Genomic DNA, 15804 nt, shown 5'->3' on the forward strand with positions numbered 1-15804 from the left:
TGGGTAATGGTTTCAGTGGGGCCGTTAAGGTTCCACCTTAAATGACCATTATATTACCAATGCAGCACCGGGACCCAATCACTATACTTTCCCCTAACCCCTAACCTCTTAAGTTGGAACTGCGTAGTTCCACCTTAACTGGACCTTCCACAGATTATGTGGATATGCCACTGGTAGACCTGATCATTTTTGACACCCCCATTTATTACATTATATTACCGATCTGGCACCGGGACCCACTCGTAATGGGAGGACGGACAACTACTGACGTGCAGACTGACCAATTAAATGTTTACAGAGAAGGTTATCGACCAATAACAGTAGCTCTGACCTTTGTGCTCCATGACTTTTGTGTGCGTGAGCTCTGAGTTTTCTGCGTGTGCTCTGAGTTTTGCAAGCAGTTTTGGCACAAAGCTCTCGTGTGGGTGGGACTTCTCAGGGGTGCCTTTCCATTGGCTAATGAGTTTTTCAGTGACAACTCAAGCCCAAGGCATTCATTGCAGCTCAGCAGCGGAGAAAGAGGAAAGATTACAACATTACATTTCAACTTTGGAGGAGAATCAGACCCCCAGCACCACCACCGCTCCTCCCCCGAACTTAACAGTGGGCATGAGGTGTTTTACTGCGTACTCTTCCTTGGTGTTTCACCAAACCCACTAAGTGTTTGTGGCCCAAAAGCTCTATCTTGGTCTCATCTGACGAAAGCACATGGTCCCAGTTAAGATCCCAGTACCGCTGACAAACTTCACCCGTTTACACTCATGACTCAGAAATGGCTTTCTCTGTGCATGCCTCCAAACAGCTCGTTGTGAGGGAGATGGCACCTGATGGTTGTTTGGGAGAGACCTCGTAACCCCACGATGCTACCATTTAATTCAATTCTCTTACAGTGAGCTTTGGAGAACTGTTTACTTCTCTGACCATCCTCCTCACTGTGTGTGCTGCGAGATACACTTGCATCCTCTTCCAGGCTTTTTTCCACAGTTCCAGATGTTTAGAACTTTTTGATGATTGCTCTGACTGTAGATGAGGGCATCTGCAGGTGAGCGGCTATTGTCTTGTAGCCACCCCTCTCTCTCTCCACTGGGTTTTCATAGAGCTGTTTATTAAAATGATTCAAATAACCACAACAGCACGTACACCATTTTTTTCTTTTATTGTATCTCAACCTTTAACTGTGAAATATAACAAAACCAACAAAAACATGTTTCACTTCAAGCTCTTGACTGCGAGTCTGAGATTCTAAGCATCGTAATTGGGATTTTTGCGCAAAATAACAAAGCCCTCCAGGATGGGGGTGACAGGGAGGTACTCTTCTGTGGCCAGCTCCGCCCTCTCTCCATGAGCCAGCAGCACAGGTGTGGTGTGTGTCTGAAAGCCTGTGATGGCCTTGGGCTTGCCTGCCTGCCCCACCACGTCCACGGCCTGGAAGAGAGAAAATTAAAATTAAATAAACTGCCAAAATTGTATTCATTTACTTCCTTCAAACTATGAGCACAGAATAGATCGGCGTCACGATCTAAGACATCTTCACCGTGACTACACCAAGTAGAGCACAGTAAAATGTAAGCCTTCCTGTTGTTGCTGCCACACACACAGGACAGTCAGCGTCATGTTAGCTGACAGTTCAAATGCTTTCCACTTGTGGGAAAACACCAGACACCATTTCCCCTGCAGAACATTTCTGCTATTCACTAGCAGTTTTAATACTTGAAGATATACACACCTGTCCCACACGGACAGACACTGGCAGTGGTCGGAGTTCTTCGTCAAATGTGACAAGCATGCGAGGCTGCATTGCTGCCACAAGCCCATACAGCACATAGTGAGACTTGCCCAGGATTACTGTGGAAAGAAGATTGAACACATTTTAACAGTTTTATTAATGCTGTTCTTCACAACACTGACATACTGTCTGCAGTCTACCGTGACCACCAGTGCTCTAGCGCAACCTGGGGCGCCCCACTTCTGTGGAGTTTGGACTCATTTCTGACAGAATTTGCTCGAGCAGGGCAGGATCCCTTCCTCAGCTCCATCTTCTTTTTCTAACACTGCTGAAGCTATAAACAAGGTCCATTAAACCTACCTGAACACACAGGAAAAGGAAAGGGGGAAGGGGAAATATGAAGAGTATTCGTACTGTTTTTGACATCAAGGAAGGACACCAGGACTGTGAGGAGACCAGCGACTGCCACCTGACTCATGAGCTGTCGGTCACTGTGGTACGGACATAGGGTCAACGTCCCTTTCCCCAAATGAGTCAGACCCTGGGACAACAAAGTTAAATTAAAGAAAGCAAGTACACACACACACACACACACATCCCAATCTGATATATATTTTTTTTTTATAAAGGATTGACAATCATGAGTTATCAGATTAAAGACGTAGGTCTTAAAGAGTTCAGGGCTAAGATGGCTGCACCTGTGCAAGTCGAACCATAAACAGGTTGTTTGGGTCCTTGGCGTGGTACTGTGCCAGCTGTCGAAGCATTGCTGCCAGACGAGCGTTATTGGTGCCTGGGGACAGAACACAATTTATTACTGAAAGGTAAAATGCAGTGGAAATGAGACCTGCTACTTTCTCATTCATTTTATTTACAGAGCACGATCAATGTTTCTAATCTATAGACAAACTACAACACAACAAAAGGTCCACCAAAGGACTGGTGAGAAGAGGCCAGTGAGCAGCGCAGGGCTAAAAGCGGACAGCAGCTGGAAATGGACCGCCCTCGACACAGCAGCAGGGTCCGCAAGTTGTTAGCCACAGTCAGCAGATATTAGGTATGTGCTCCCCCGGCCGTCACCAGGAGCAGTGTCAGAAAACCATCCCACTGCAGAGCACTGCCACAGGGACGTACTTCTCTGCCCAGTCAGCAGCAGCCAGCGCTAGGGTTAGGAGACACTCCCTCGGTCGACACCAGGGACAGCCAGCAGCAGCCACAGCAGGCTTCTCAGTCTACAGCCTTAGTGCTGCTGAACTTTAGTGATGGAACCAGCTTGCCTGGTCAGTAGGCCCCGCCGTTAGCATCAGATAGCAAACAGCCAACCTCTGAGCAGTGACAGAGAAACCAGGTCCTAGCTCACGGCAGAGAGAGCAGAGGAGAAAAACCCACCACACCCAGGTACCCTCACCGACAGTGGAAAAATTCACGAGCAGAAGCAACAGTCACCAAATGAACACCAGCATGCTCCGACCCCGCAATGATTACAGACAGACACACGTGTGATCAACAGGGACTCACCGCTGCCCACTATGCCCATAGCGAAGATGGAGTTGTGGGAGACCTCAGGATCAGCATCATGGGAGAATTTACTGAGTGTGTCCAGAATGTTGAGCCTGGGGTTGGAGACTGATATCAGAGCTAGAGCCAATGGCACCGCCCTGCGTAGAGTGGGCTCCCCATACCGTAACTACACAGAGAGAGAGACACAGAGGGGGACCAATACCAGACAAAAACATTAAACATTATCCCAGTGTAAATGTGTCTGTCTGTAGGAATAATTCCACATAAACACAACAGGGAAATACACCCGTGTACCAGTCAAATGTTTGGACACACCCACTCGGAGTGTTTCGGGCCATTTTTCACATGTTGTGAGAGTACAGCACCAGTCAAAAGTTTGGATAAACCTCATCCAATGGTTTTTATTATTGTCTACTACATACGAACACATGGAGTGATGTAGTAAACAAACCAGAATGTGTTTTATACTTTAGACTCTTCACAGTAGCCCCCTGTTGCTTTGACGCCAGCTTCACACACTCTCTCCGTTCTCTCAGTCGGCTTCATGAGGTCGTCACCTGGAACGGTTTTCAGTGAACAGCCGTGGCCTCGTCGAGAGTTAATCTGTAGAACCGCTCCCTTCTGAATGTGTCTGATACACAGTTCTATACAGTGACTAGCTCCACTCCACCAATCACTGATGAGGAGGTGTGTCCAGACTTTTGACTAGTGCTGTATATGCAAAAAACATTTCCTCTTTAAGGTCACACCACCTGATCATCATTGACTATTTAGAGCTCTAGAAAAGAGCAGCAAGAGTCAGAGAAAGAAAATAAAAACGTCATTAATCACGACCAGTTTAGTGCAGTGCGAGTGACCACTGAACAGATCAAACTGCAGCATCCACTAACCAGGTGTCCAAACGTCCGCAGTGCCATCTCAGATCCGATCTCCTCTCCCATAGCGATGAGTGCGATACCCAGAACAGCCACGCCCTGCAGCACAGAGAACAAGCTCAACTTTACATTTGGAACACAGCCTCGACGTCAGCTTTCAGACAAAGTCCATGAACTGGAAAAGCACAGTAGTCTGCTCTGACAACCATCAGCGTACTCCGCTGTTTAAATTACACACACACACCTGGTGGGAGCCCATGTCTGCACTTTCTTTCTTCTCTTTGTCCTTTTTGTCCTTTTTGTCCTTGTCATCCTCTTTGTCCTTTGTGTTGTCGTAGTGTTCACTGCAGATGTGCAACAGCTGCTGCACTTTCAGAACATTACCGGACCCTGAGAGAGAGAGAAAGAAAGAGAAAGAGACAATAAGAGCAACTGAATTTGTTTTTTTACACAGAATCTTATGGATCAGAGTCACACACAGTAAATGGTGTGTTGTGGGCAGTGTGTTTGTAAAACTCCTACCTGCATAGGCACAGATGTCCACGAGTGTGTTTGCAAAGCTGCGGAAAGGCTCTGAAACCACCTGGAGCGCTGCCAGCGTGGTCTCGATTGCTTCTCCTTTGCCTACAAACAAACAGACAATGGATGCCCCTTTCAGTAAAACGTGCTTCACGGGTGTGTATCTACTCTCCGATTCTCAAAGTCTTGCCCAAGGACGGTTACTGGGGGAGTGTGGTGTTTTACCAGGAGCAGGGACCACCACACCACACCCGACGACAGGAGTGCTGCTCTTACCCAGGTGGTTGAGTCCGAGGCCAAGGGGGAGCCAGCGAGCGTACGTGTCTTTAAGCTCTTGCTCGTTTTTCTCCATGATGGTCTGCAGGATGGTGGAAGTGACATCGCCATTACAAGAGCCCACAGAGATCATTCCACAAGCGAGTGCAGTCACACCTGCAACCTGCAGACAAACAAGACACCAGACACAGGCTGAAACTGGATCAACAGAAGAGCAAGACCTGCACATTTCACCAAACAGAACAAATGTAAATGAAAGAACAGACTGGACCCACCTCCATGCTGGATTTGGAGTCGCCCATGACGGGCAGCAGCAGAGACAGAACATCTTCTCTGTTAGAGCCTGCGTAGGCCAGACCCAGTCTATGTAAATGCACACACACACACACACACACACACATTCATTTAATCCCTCAGACCACATGGTAAATGCAGTTTCTCAGATTTCTTCAAGAATCTTTAGTGGAAACTGGCCACACGTCTCAGGGCTGAGGACGAAGGCGGAAACTTAAAGCAAACGGGAGAGAAGTCATTTACCCGAAGATGGCTCCTATCCGCATGACGTTGCTGTTGTGCAGGACGTAGTCAGACAGAAGGGCCAGGGCCGGGTCACATTCATTACGCACTCCAGAGTTCACTATGCCACATGCCAACAAGGCCCCAGACTAAGAGAGAGAGAGAAAGAGAAAGACCAAGAAAGAGAGAGAGAGAAACAGAGACACAGAGAGCAAGCGAGAGAGAGAGAAAAAGAGAGAGACAGAGAGACAGACAGAGAGAAAGACCAAGAGAGAGAGAGACACCAAGAGAGAGACAAACAGAGAGAGAGAGAGAGAGACAAAAAGAGCAAGAGACAGAGACGTTGAAACAGTTACCCAAGGGTTATAATTCAAAACCAAAGCAGCCTGGCAGACTGAGCTCATCGAGGGTGGTGTGCGCTGAGCAGAATCACTCCAAGATTAACTCTCTCAGATTAAGTCTGATGCCTGAGAAATGCTCAGTGTCTCTGGGGTGTCTCTGTGATACAGTTATAAACTCTCCTGCACTTACTGACGTACTGAAACTGCTACACTTCCCGTGTGCGCAGGTGTGGCCAGAAAAGTCAAAGTGCATATACCTTAATATAGTCCTCAGAAGAGTAGAGATATTTGTCAATCTGCGTAAGCCCTCCGTCTACATCCCACAGCAGGATCATACCCAGAGACGCCGCAGCACTCAGCATTCCTTCACAAACAAAGGGCACACAGTTTACACCGAAACAAAACAGACAACACCAACATGAGCCAGGACCTGAGCACTGGACGTCTCTTACCGTGGTCTTTGTTCTTATACAACCACTTGTTTCCATCCTCCGTTAGTAGTTTGTCCTGCCCAAAGGCTGCATTAACAAATCCGTTCACGAAGGAAGAGGCCAGGTTCATACGAGCAGAGTCCACCTGAGACCCACTGCCACCAAACCCTAATGAAATATGATGAATAGACGTTACGTTTGAGGTTCCAAAGACTCTGAGACACACAGAGACTGAAGAGAAAGAGAAAGAAATAAAATGCTCATTAAAACATTTCTTACTGTTGTTCTCCAGATGAGTTTTGTAAATATCATCTGGCACTTTGGGCTCCATGATATCCAGCTGTGGACAAAACAGAGAACATGCCTCACACTCTCAGAGCTACATCACCACAGGATCAGAGCATCAGGGTTCAGTACATTCCCAAGGAAAACAAACACACACAGACACACACCTCTCGAGCGAGGGCAAGAAAATTGCTGTTGAGCTGCACATTGGACATGATCTCTGTCAGGTCTTCGTAATCCTCCACGTCTTCATTCAGCTCCAGAAACATGCCGTGTCTCCCCAACATGAAGGCCATCTGCTTCTGAATCACACTGCGCACAAACAGAGGAAACAGCAGCGTTCAGGACCAGGAATGCTTTCGTTTACATACCACCTCAAAACATGAGCCCGGGCTATGGTATTACTGCAGGGAGGGGGTGGGTGCATGAGCCTCGTATCTGTGAGTGTGGGTCGAGTGAAGGGTTTTCGGCGTTGTGCAGTTCAGCTCAGCACGGCCCGTCGGTGCACAGCGATACAGAGACAGCATATTTCAGACACTGGTGCTGGAGGACCAGAAATGTTACAAAATACATGAAATAAGACGGTTCTACTCTGTTTAGAAGCACGGCTGGCGCTAACAGACACTTGTGGTTTAACACACACCACAGCAGATGATTCTCCAGTGAAACTGAGGCTCAAATCACACACATTTAGAGCTAAAGCCTCACAGCTGTGAGCACAGAGTCGAGGGAAGGCTCATCTGAGTGTTTTGTCCGTTTTCAGCTTCATTCCTCTCTTTAAACTCAAACTATTTTCAGAGTGTGACATCAGCAGTCAGTGATCTCCACAGCACCCCCTTCCTGTGGCTCTCTTAAATGCACAAGAATGAACTCTGGCCTTGTACTTAAAGACATAGAAGAGAAATGTAACACACCCCACACACGTCAAACTTGAAATACCGCCTTCATTTTGAGAAACCATCCACAATTTTAAATACGGCGGTGTACAGTGTTACCATTGGACCACCATTTTCAGGACAAACCACTGTTTCTGCTTCTGCTTGAACTCAACAGTAATGTATAGGTACCGTGTACCCACAGCACCCTCCTCCTTTAAAAATGCAACTACGTTTTCGTTTGGGTCGTAACAGTATGAAGAGAGGGAAGAACTTGAGAGAAAAAAACCTACACCATCCCAAATACGACCCTATTCCCTTTCTAGTGCACTTCAGATTATATGCTACTTTCTTGACCCTTTGATTCAAAAGGGATTCATTCCGGCCTCTGAATCTAACCCTGGGCTAACGACACGGTCCAGTACGGGGTGCCCTCAGTTTTAGTGTTTTGCAGGTTTCTGAAGACTGTCCCTAACCCATCTGTGAGTGAGAGGTTCTCTACAGAAGGTGTGATTATTATTTTTAATGCGTTGATGTCTCACATGTCTTTGCAGGAGGTAAAAATATTCTCCACCAGCTCCACGTCGTTGAGCATCAGAGCCAACCTGAGGGCTTCTGGGTAACGGCTGAACTTACGGAAGATGTTCAGTGCACATTTCAGCAGAGCGGAGTTCTCTGGCTCAGGAACATAACTCACACAGCTGTGGAGACACAGAGAGAGAGAGAGAGAGAGAGAAAACAGAGGGTAAGTGACATTTTGGAGACATTAGGGGCCTGAGTGTTGATTGCACCATCCAAAGGCAGGGCTGTCCTTGAGTGGACGGGTACTTGGCTGCTATTGGTGGCCTCAAACACTCCAATTATCGGCTACAACCAATAACCTGCAGACACAATGCTTAAATACAGTGGATACGTCCTCCACTAGAAATGACTTCTGCACTTTGGCTGGATTTTGCTGTTTCAATGATAACACTTTTAGTTAAAGACAGAGGCTGGTTCTGACCACGAAACCAAACCAGTCACGATGAACATCACCCCACTGCCCCCATGTTTTTCACTTTCATTTATTTCACCTCAAGGATGACCCATGTATTATTGATTATTTTTAATGTAAATTACTTATTTATTATTTAATTGAAACACTGCGGTGTACACAGCTTCAGGTCCAAAACAAACATTCGGTTTAGGACGGGAAACCCTCTTAATCGCCGTTCACCAATTATCCATTTGCAATCAACCGGTCACAGCTAATTCTTCGAGGAACTGATTCTAACGGCAGACATATTAAAAACATGACGAATAAAGCAGGCGTTAACCCCACGAACTCATGCAGACCTCTATTTCCTGACAACGTCGCCAGACAGGTCAAACCAAAGAGGCCAGGGTCAGATTTAAACCTCGACCGAGACACTCACCTGGTGAGGTAGAGGCAGACCTTAGCGTAGGCGTTCTCGTCGATGTACGTCTCCAGCATGTCCAGCCGTTCTATCTCCATCAGCAGGTCGCAGGCTTCGTGCTCGGCATTGTGGGCCATGTTATAGGGCACGATCTCCTTTACCAGCTTCAGCAGAGTCTCCTGCTGTGCCTTATCCCCCTCCTCAATCTCCTGCCACTCTTTAGCCACCTCTCCGGCCAGATGCCTACACACAGCAACATGAACACCAACTAATACCGTGTCTCACGGGCCGAGCGCGGCGTGCGTGACATGTTTCTAAGATTTCTATTGAGACATTAATTGAGAAAAATGTTCAAAACTGCAGTTGTGGTGTCGGACAGTACCCAGGAGTAAAGTAAAACCGAACAGAACACAGTGGCTTTGACACATGGCACCGAAGAGAACCCCTTTGTGAAGAAATAGGCTGAGAGTGAAAGGCGCTCCCAAACTGACAGTAGCTCAGCATTAATCCCATTTCACAACTTGGTCTTCCCCCTCCATTTTGCCTAGGGTTAGGGTTAACTCCAGAGGATGCCTCAGGATTTCCAGTTCTACCTTCAATGGAAAAGTACAGCAAGACCTTGACCTATGAGTTTCATTCATTCAAACGTTATTAATCCGTTCCAGCCCCAAAAACCACACCAGTTTTAAACAAGAAAAACCTACTTTTTAACAAACCACAAAAATACATAATAAAAGAGAACATAAAGAAATAAAGTGTATGTACCTTTAAGATCAGAGGAGTTTGGGGGAGGTTTTCTTTTCACGCTCCACTGCTTACTCTAACTTACTCGCTACACACTTAATGCTACAAAGAGCAGCGATACGACATACGCACATAACTACGTGTGACTCAGCTCCAAGGGGAAAGAGGACACTCCAAAACAAGGGGAAGAGGGAAATTTAAGAAATGGAATTCTTTCCTTCGTCTTATTATTTTAAACAGACATTTTTTCTCATTTCTTCTGTTGGCGGCACGGTGGAGCAGCAGGTAGGTGTCGCAGTCACACAGCTCCAGGGACCTGGAGGTTGTGGGTTCGATTCCCGCTCCAGGTGACTGTCTGTGAGGAGTGTGGTGTGTTCTCTCTGTGTCCGCGTGGGTTTCCTCCGGGTGACTGTCTGTGAGGAGTGTGGTGTGTTCTCTCTGTGTCCGCGTGGGTTTCCTCCGGGTGACTGTCTGTGAGGAGTGTGGTGTGTTCTCCCTGTGTCCGCTTGAGTTTCCTCGCAGGTTTCCTTTAAATTTCACATTCAAGGATAAATTTCACATTCATTTACATAATGCACTGTGTTGATTGCTTACCTGACGTATTCGTGGCCCCAGGACGCCAGCTCCTCCTGTGAGCCCAAGAGACGGTACTTCAGACACTCGCGCTCGCCGCTCATGGTCATGGCCAGGACAGACACCACATCGGCACAGAAACGCTGAGAGAAGAGCAATGCAAAGGCGCAATTTTTCACATTTTAGTTTTCTGTAATTAACTGCAATATTTACAGCTATCTGTCGCGGTTCGACTGAAAACACCTCCCATAACTGGGTGATGTTGGAGAACACTGCTGGACTGGAAATTAATCCTGAACGATTCGAGTATCGCTCTTCTGCATGTCCTCAGTTTGTAGACAAACAGCACTAGCATTCGACACTTATTCACATTGAGGGTTATCTTCACAGTTCCTTCAACTACGCATCAAAAATCTTACTGTAATCTCCCCAGCCCCAGACACACACACCTTGTTCTCTCCGGGAGCCATGCCTTCGTAGATTTCTTTCAGTTTGCCGTAATGTGGACGCAGGAACTTCAGAGGTTTGGGCACGGAAGTCATGGAGGTTGTGGAGGAACGAATCTGACGACGTAGTTCTTCAAGAGCAGGATGATAGAGAGAGGTATCCTTCTCCTGAGAAAGAGAGAGATTTATTAATTATCTTGACTCACAAGGTTTGTGGATGGTGTGAATGACCAGGAGACAGAGAGGAAGAGGGGGAAGTGGACGGTGTAAACGACCAGAAGACAGAGAAGAAGATGTGGAAGTGGACGATGTGAACGACCAGGAGACAGAGAGGAAGTGGACGGTGTGAACGACCATGGAGACAACGAGGAGGAGGAAGTGGATGGTGTAAACGACCAGGAGACAGAGAGGAAGAGGACAGTGTAAACGACCAGGAGACAGAGAGGAAGAGGACAGTGTAAACGACCAGGAGACAGAGAGGAAGAGGACAGTGTAAACGACCAGGAGACAGAGAGGAAGAGGACAGTGTAAACGACCAGGAGACAGAGAGGAAGAGGACAGTGTAAACGACCAGGAGACAGAGAGGAAGAGGACAGTGTAAACGACCAGGAGACAGAGAGGAACAGGTGGAAGTGGACGATGTAAACGACCAGGAGACAGAGAGGAAGAGGTGGAAGTGGACGATGTAAACGACCAGGAGACAGAGAGGAACAGATGGAAGTGGACGATGTAAACGACCAGGAGACAGAGAGGAAGAGGACAGTGTAAGCGACCAGGAGACAGAGAGGAAGAGGACAGTGTAAACGACCAGGAGACAGAGAGGAAGAGGACAGTGTAAACGACCAGGAGACAGAGAGGAAGAGGACAGTGTAAACGACCAGGAGACAGAGAGGAAGAGGACAGTGTAAACGACCAGGAGACAGAGAGGAACAGGTGGAAGTGGACGATGTAAACGACCAGGAGACAGAGAGGAAGAGGACAGTGTAAACGACCAGGAGACAGAGAGGAACAGGTGGAAGTGGACGATGTAAACGACCAGGAGACAGAGAGGAACAGGTGGAAGTGGACGATGTAAACGACCAGGAGACAGAGAGGAAGAGGACAGTGTAAGCGACCAGGAGACAGAGAGGAAGAGGACAGTGTAAACGACCAGGAGACAGAGAGGAAGAGGACAGTGTAAACGACCAGGAGACAGAGAGGAAGAGGACAGTGTAAACGACCAGGAGACAGAGAGGAAGAGGACAGTGTAAACGACCAGGAGACAGAGAGGAACAGGTGGAAGTGGACGATGTAAACGACCAGGAGACAGAGAGGAAGAGGACAGTGTAAACGACCAGGAGACAGAGAGGAACAGGTGGAAGTGGACGATGTAAACGACCAGGAGACAGAGAGGAAGAGGACAGTGTAAGCGACCAGGAGACAGAGAGGAAGAGGACAGTGTAAACGACCAGGAGACAGAGAGGAAGAGGACAGTGTAAACGACCAGGAGACAGAGAGGAACAGGTGGAAGTGGACGATGTAAACGACCAGGAGACAGAGAGGAGGAGGAAGTGGACGGCAGACAGCCCTCGCTCTGAGCGGTTCCTAAACTAAGGGACCACTGTGGGATTCAGTGATGTATTGTGTCCGTTTCATCAGTGATCACATTTTAAATCATGAATCACAATCAGGAAAAACTAACACACACACACACACCATACTCACACCAAGTCTCTCGACCATCAGCTCCAGGTCTTCTTGCAGTTGTTTGTCCTCCTCGGACTAGAAAAGACAGAACACAGAGGAGAGTCAGACTCCGAGTGAAATCCTCAGCTGTTTGTGTCTCAGCGCAAAAACAACACTTAAAGGACGAAATGGAGCAGTGGCACATGAGCTCCACTCCTCCTTCAGAGAAAGACGGGGAACTTCTCCGGAGCGGAGCCGAACCCGTCGCTAAATAAACAGCAGATTTGCCCGCAGTGACTCAGCAGGAGCCAGTCATTTTGAAAATTAACAAAAAAAACACTCAGATTTCAGACGAAGATGGTTTAATGTTCGTTTCTAGTTTGAAGCTTCACTGAAGCTTAAATAACACACACATCTACGATTAAAAACACTGTATCAATCTGAAGTGTACGCTAGCTTCTGATTGGAACTGTCCACCTTAAATGATGCAGCAATAAAGCTGAAAATTTAAGGTGGAACGGAGAGTTCCAGCCAGCGGCTCCTCTGCGCTTCGCTCTGTTTTCAGAGAAAAGTGCCGTGGAGCTTTAAAGGCGCTCTGTGAGGATCCAGCGCCTGATTTCTGCGGATTTTCTCGGCGTTCGGCAAAGGTTTCTGCGGCAGTGACTCAGTAAAATCCCGGTGTGAGGAGTTTATGTTCTCACCAGCTCCTGGTCCTCCTTCTTGTCTTTTTCTCTCTCCTTCCCCGCGCTCTGCTTCTCTTTCTCCTCCGTCTTTTCGGGCTGTTTGGTCTCTTTTCCCCCGGAATCCTCCATGGTCGAGTAATTTACGTGTTCGGGCTCTACGCTGTTTTTCTCCGGCTCTGGGAATAAAAGCGGCCGCGTGCAGTGCCGAAAACCGCACCTCGTGCACAAGTTGCACCCCTAGGACCCAGTCTGTGGCTGTCCGCAATCGCCTGATTAAAAATGCGGCCAGGTTGTGTTTTGGGTTTAAGATCTTGCCTCGGGTTACGTTCAGAAAGTGTGGTGTGTTCTCTCTGTGTCTGCGTGGGTTTCCTCCAGGTGCTTCAGTTTCTCCCACAGTCTAAACACACGTTGGTAAGGGCAAATGCAAAATTGTCCACAGTTATGTGTGTGTGTGTGTGTGTGTGTGTGTGAGAGAGAGAGAGAGAGAGAGAGAGAGAGAGAGAGACTGGGTGAGTGTGTGGTGCCCCGTCCAGTTTGTGTTCCTGTGCCCAGTGATTGGGGGTAAGCTGGAGACCCACCTCAATGAATAAGAAAATCAATACATAATAAAAACGATGATAATAATAATTAAAGCAGGATTAACTAATAATATATTTCCCCATACACAATATTATTAGTAAAATATAATGAAAATAAAATAATAAAACTCTTGTCTAAGCCCTTGCTCCTAGGAGGATTGGACCCAGATCTCTATAAAACTGCATTTATCTCTCAATGGCTGTGGACTAACGGGTCCTTCAATGAATCCAATCATAGCATAGCAGGAAGTCACTGGGGCAAGATTTGGCAGGAGACAAGTAACAGCACACCACCAGCAAGTGCTTCTTCTTCTTCTACTTTAGTTATTCTTTAACATGGGTCTCCCCCTGTCGGCTGTGTTCAAGAATGCAGTTAGACGTTGATATTTAGCCTTACTCAAACCCAACCCTAATTCACCCAATCACTAACACACTCATCCAGTCACTAACACGCTCACCCAGTCACTAACACGCTCATCCAATCACTAACACACTCACACTGTCACTCATCCAGTCACTAACACACTCATCCAATCACTCATCCAGTCACTAACACACTCATCCAGTCACTAACACACTCACCCAGGCACTAACACACTCACCCAACCGCTCACCCAGTCACTAACACGCTCACCCAGTCACTAACACACTCACCCAATCATTCATCCAGTCACTAACACACTTATCCAGTCACTAACACACTCACACAGTCACTAACACACTCACCTAATCACTCACCCAGTCACTAACACACTCACCCAGTCACTAATACACTCACCTAATCACTCACACAATCACTAACACACTCACCCAGTCACTAACACACTCACCCAGTCACTAACACACTCACCTAATCACTCACCCAATCACTAACACATTCACCTAATCACTAACACACTCACCCAGTCACTAACACACTCACCTAATCACTCACCCAATCACTAACACACTCAACCTACCGCTCACCCAGTCACTAACACACTCACCCAATCACTCACACAGTCACTAACACACTCACAGTCACTAACACACTCATCCAGTCACTAACACACTCATCCAGTCACTTACACACTCACCCAGTCACTAACACACTCACCCAGTCACTAACACACTCACACAGTCACTAACACACTCACTAACACTTATCCAGTCACTAACACACTCACTAACACACTCACACAGTCACTAACACACTCACACAGTCACTCACCCAGTCACTCACACACTCACTAACACACTCACCCAGTCACTAACACACTCACTAACACACTTATCCAGTCACTAACACACTCACACAGTCACTCACACACTCACCCAGTCACTCACACACTCACTAACACACTCATCCAGTCACTAACACACTCACCCAGTCACTAACACACTCACACAGTCACTCACACACTCACCCAGTCACTCACACACTCACTAACACACTCACACACTCACTAACACACTCACACACTCACTAACACACTCACCCAGTCACTCACACACTCACTAACACACTCACACACTCACTAACACACTCACACACTCACTAACACACTCACCCAATCACTCACACACTCAGCTGTGTTTCTGCAGAGTGACGCTGGAGCAGAGACAGGCCACATGCAGCAGAAATTACAATCTATTTTTTTATCTCAGCACCAGCAGCAGGGGGCAGCCTTTCTTCTGAAATCAACCTCTAAAATAAGCCTCCATCATCTTTCACTCTCTAACCCTCCTGAGTGCGGTGTGTGACGCGTGTGTCACTCGTCGTCACCTGAGAATCTGTCTGATCCGGTTTTCCCGGTGGAGCGGGATGTTTGTGAAAGTCTGATACTTCACAGAAACTCCGCTCTCTCTCTGACCTTCGCGGGTTAGAAAATGTTTATTTGAACACGAGTTGTAGGAGTGACTGGTCTCTTTATGTTTATCATGTGTTTGTGAGCGCAGGGGGTTGATCCTGTTTCTCTGTTTAACCGAGAACTTAAACCCAACGTGAGGACTGTCCATCAGCTCTGTTCCTATTGGACAGGCCTGGCTTTGGCCTTAATTTATCCGGTTAAACAGAGAAATCCTGCTTTGTGGAACAGACACTCCCTCCCACACACACACACACACACACACACACACAGACACTCTCTCTCTCTCACACACACACAAACACACACCATTACAGAGTATTTTTGTTTCAAGATAAATCACCTTCCTGGCTGTGAACCACCAGATAACAATGTTGCCATGGAATCATGTAGCATTCAGCCAATCAGCAATCAACCCCCAAACACACACACACACACACACACTTTAACAGAACAGAGGGAGGGAGGGAGGGAGAGATGAATGAAGCACAAGGTTGGGAATGCAT

General features: G+C 47.3%; 1 protein-coding gene across 1 annotated transcript; it reads right to left on the bottom strand.

Moving 5' to 3' along the window:
* Positions 1-1146: 1146 nt before the first annotated feature.
* Positions 1147-13272, bottom strand: psmd2 (proteasome 26S subunit ubiquitin receptor, non-ATPase 2). The gene is made up of 21 exons (XM_066651268.1): positions 12892-13272; positions 12230-12286; positions 10529-10693; positions 10101-10222; positions 8781-9005; positions 7908-8066; positions 6658-6802; positions 6485-6545; positions 6227-6373; positions 6032-6138; positions 5455-5582; positions 5193-5280; positions 4918-5080; positions 4645-4746; positions 4367-4512; positions 4138-4221; positions 3245-3413; positions 2425-2519; positions 2141-2267; positions 1727-1845; positions 1147-1425 (listed from the first exon to the last, which is right to left on the bottom strand). Exons 1-21 carry the CDS (start codon positions 13000-13002, stop codon positions 1243-1245), a joined length of 2703 nt encoding a protein of 900 aa, XP_066507365.1. The 5' UTR covers positions 13003-13272; the 3' UTR covers positions 1147-1242.
* Positions 13273-15804: the final 2532 nt, after the last annotated feature.

This window comes from Hoplias malabaricus, chromosome 18 (genome assembly GCF_029633855.1).
Source record: "Hoplias malabaricus isolate fHopMal1 chromosome 18, fHopMal1.hap1, whole genome shotgun sequence".
In the NCBI taxonomy this organism is placed as follows: domain Eukaryota; kingdom Metazoa; phylum Chordata; class Actinopteri; order Characiformes; family Erythrinidae; genus Hoplias; species Hoplias malabaricus.

What these genes read in the sequence shown, in the direction of transcription:
- psmd2 (XM_066651268.1), bottom strand. Translation starts at nt 13,002, where the DNA reads ATGGAGGATTCCGGGGGAAAAGAGACCAAACAGCCCGAAAAGACGGAG. An exon ending in AGAAGGAGGACCAGGAGCTG is followed by an intron (nt 12,287 to 12,891) that starts GTGAGAACATAA and finishes TGTCTTTTCTAG; the next exon opens with TCCGAGGAGGACAAACAACT. An exon ending in TGATGGTCGAGAGACTTGGT is followed by an intron (nt 10,694 to 12,229) that starts GTGAGTATGGTG and finishes TCTCTTTCTCAG; the next exon opens with GAGAAGGATACCTCTCTCTA.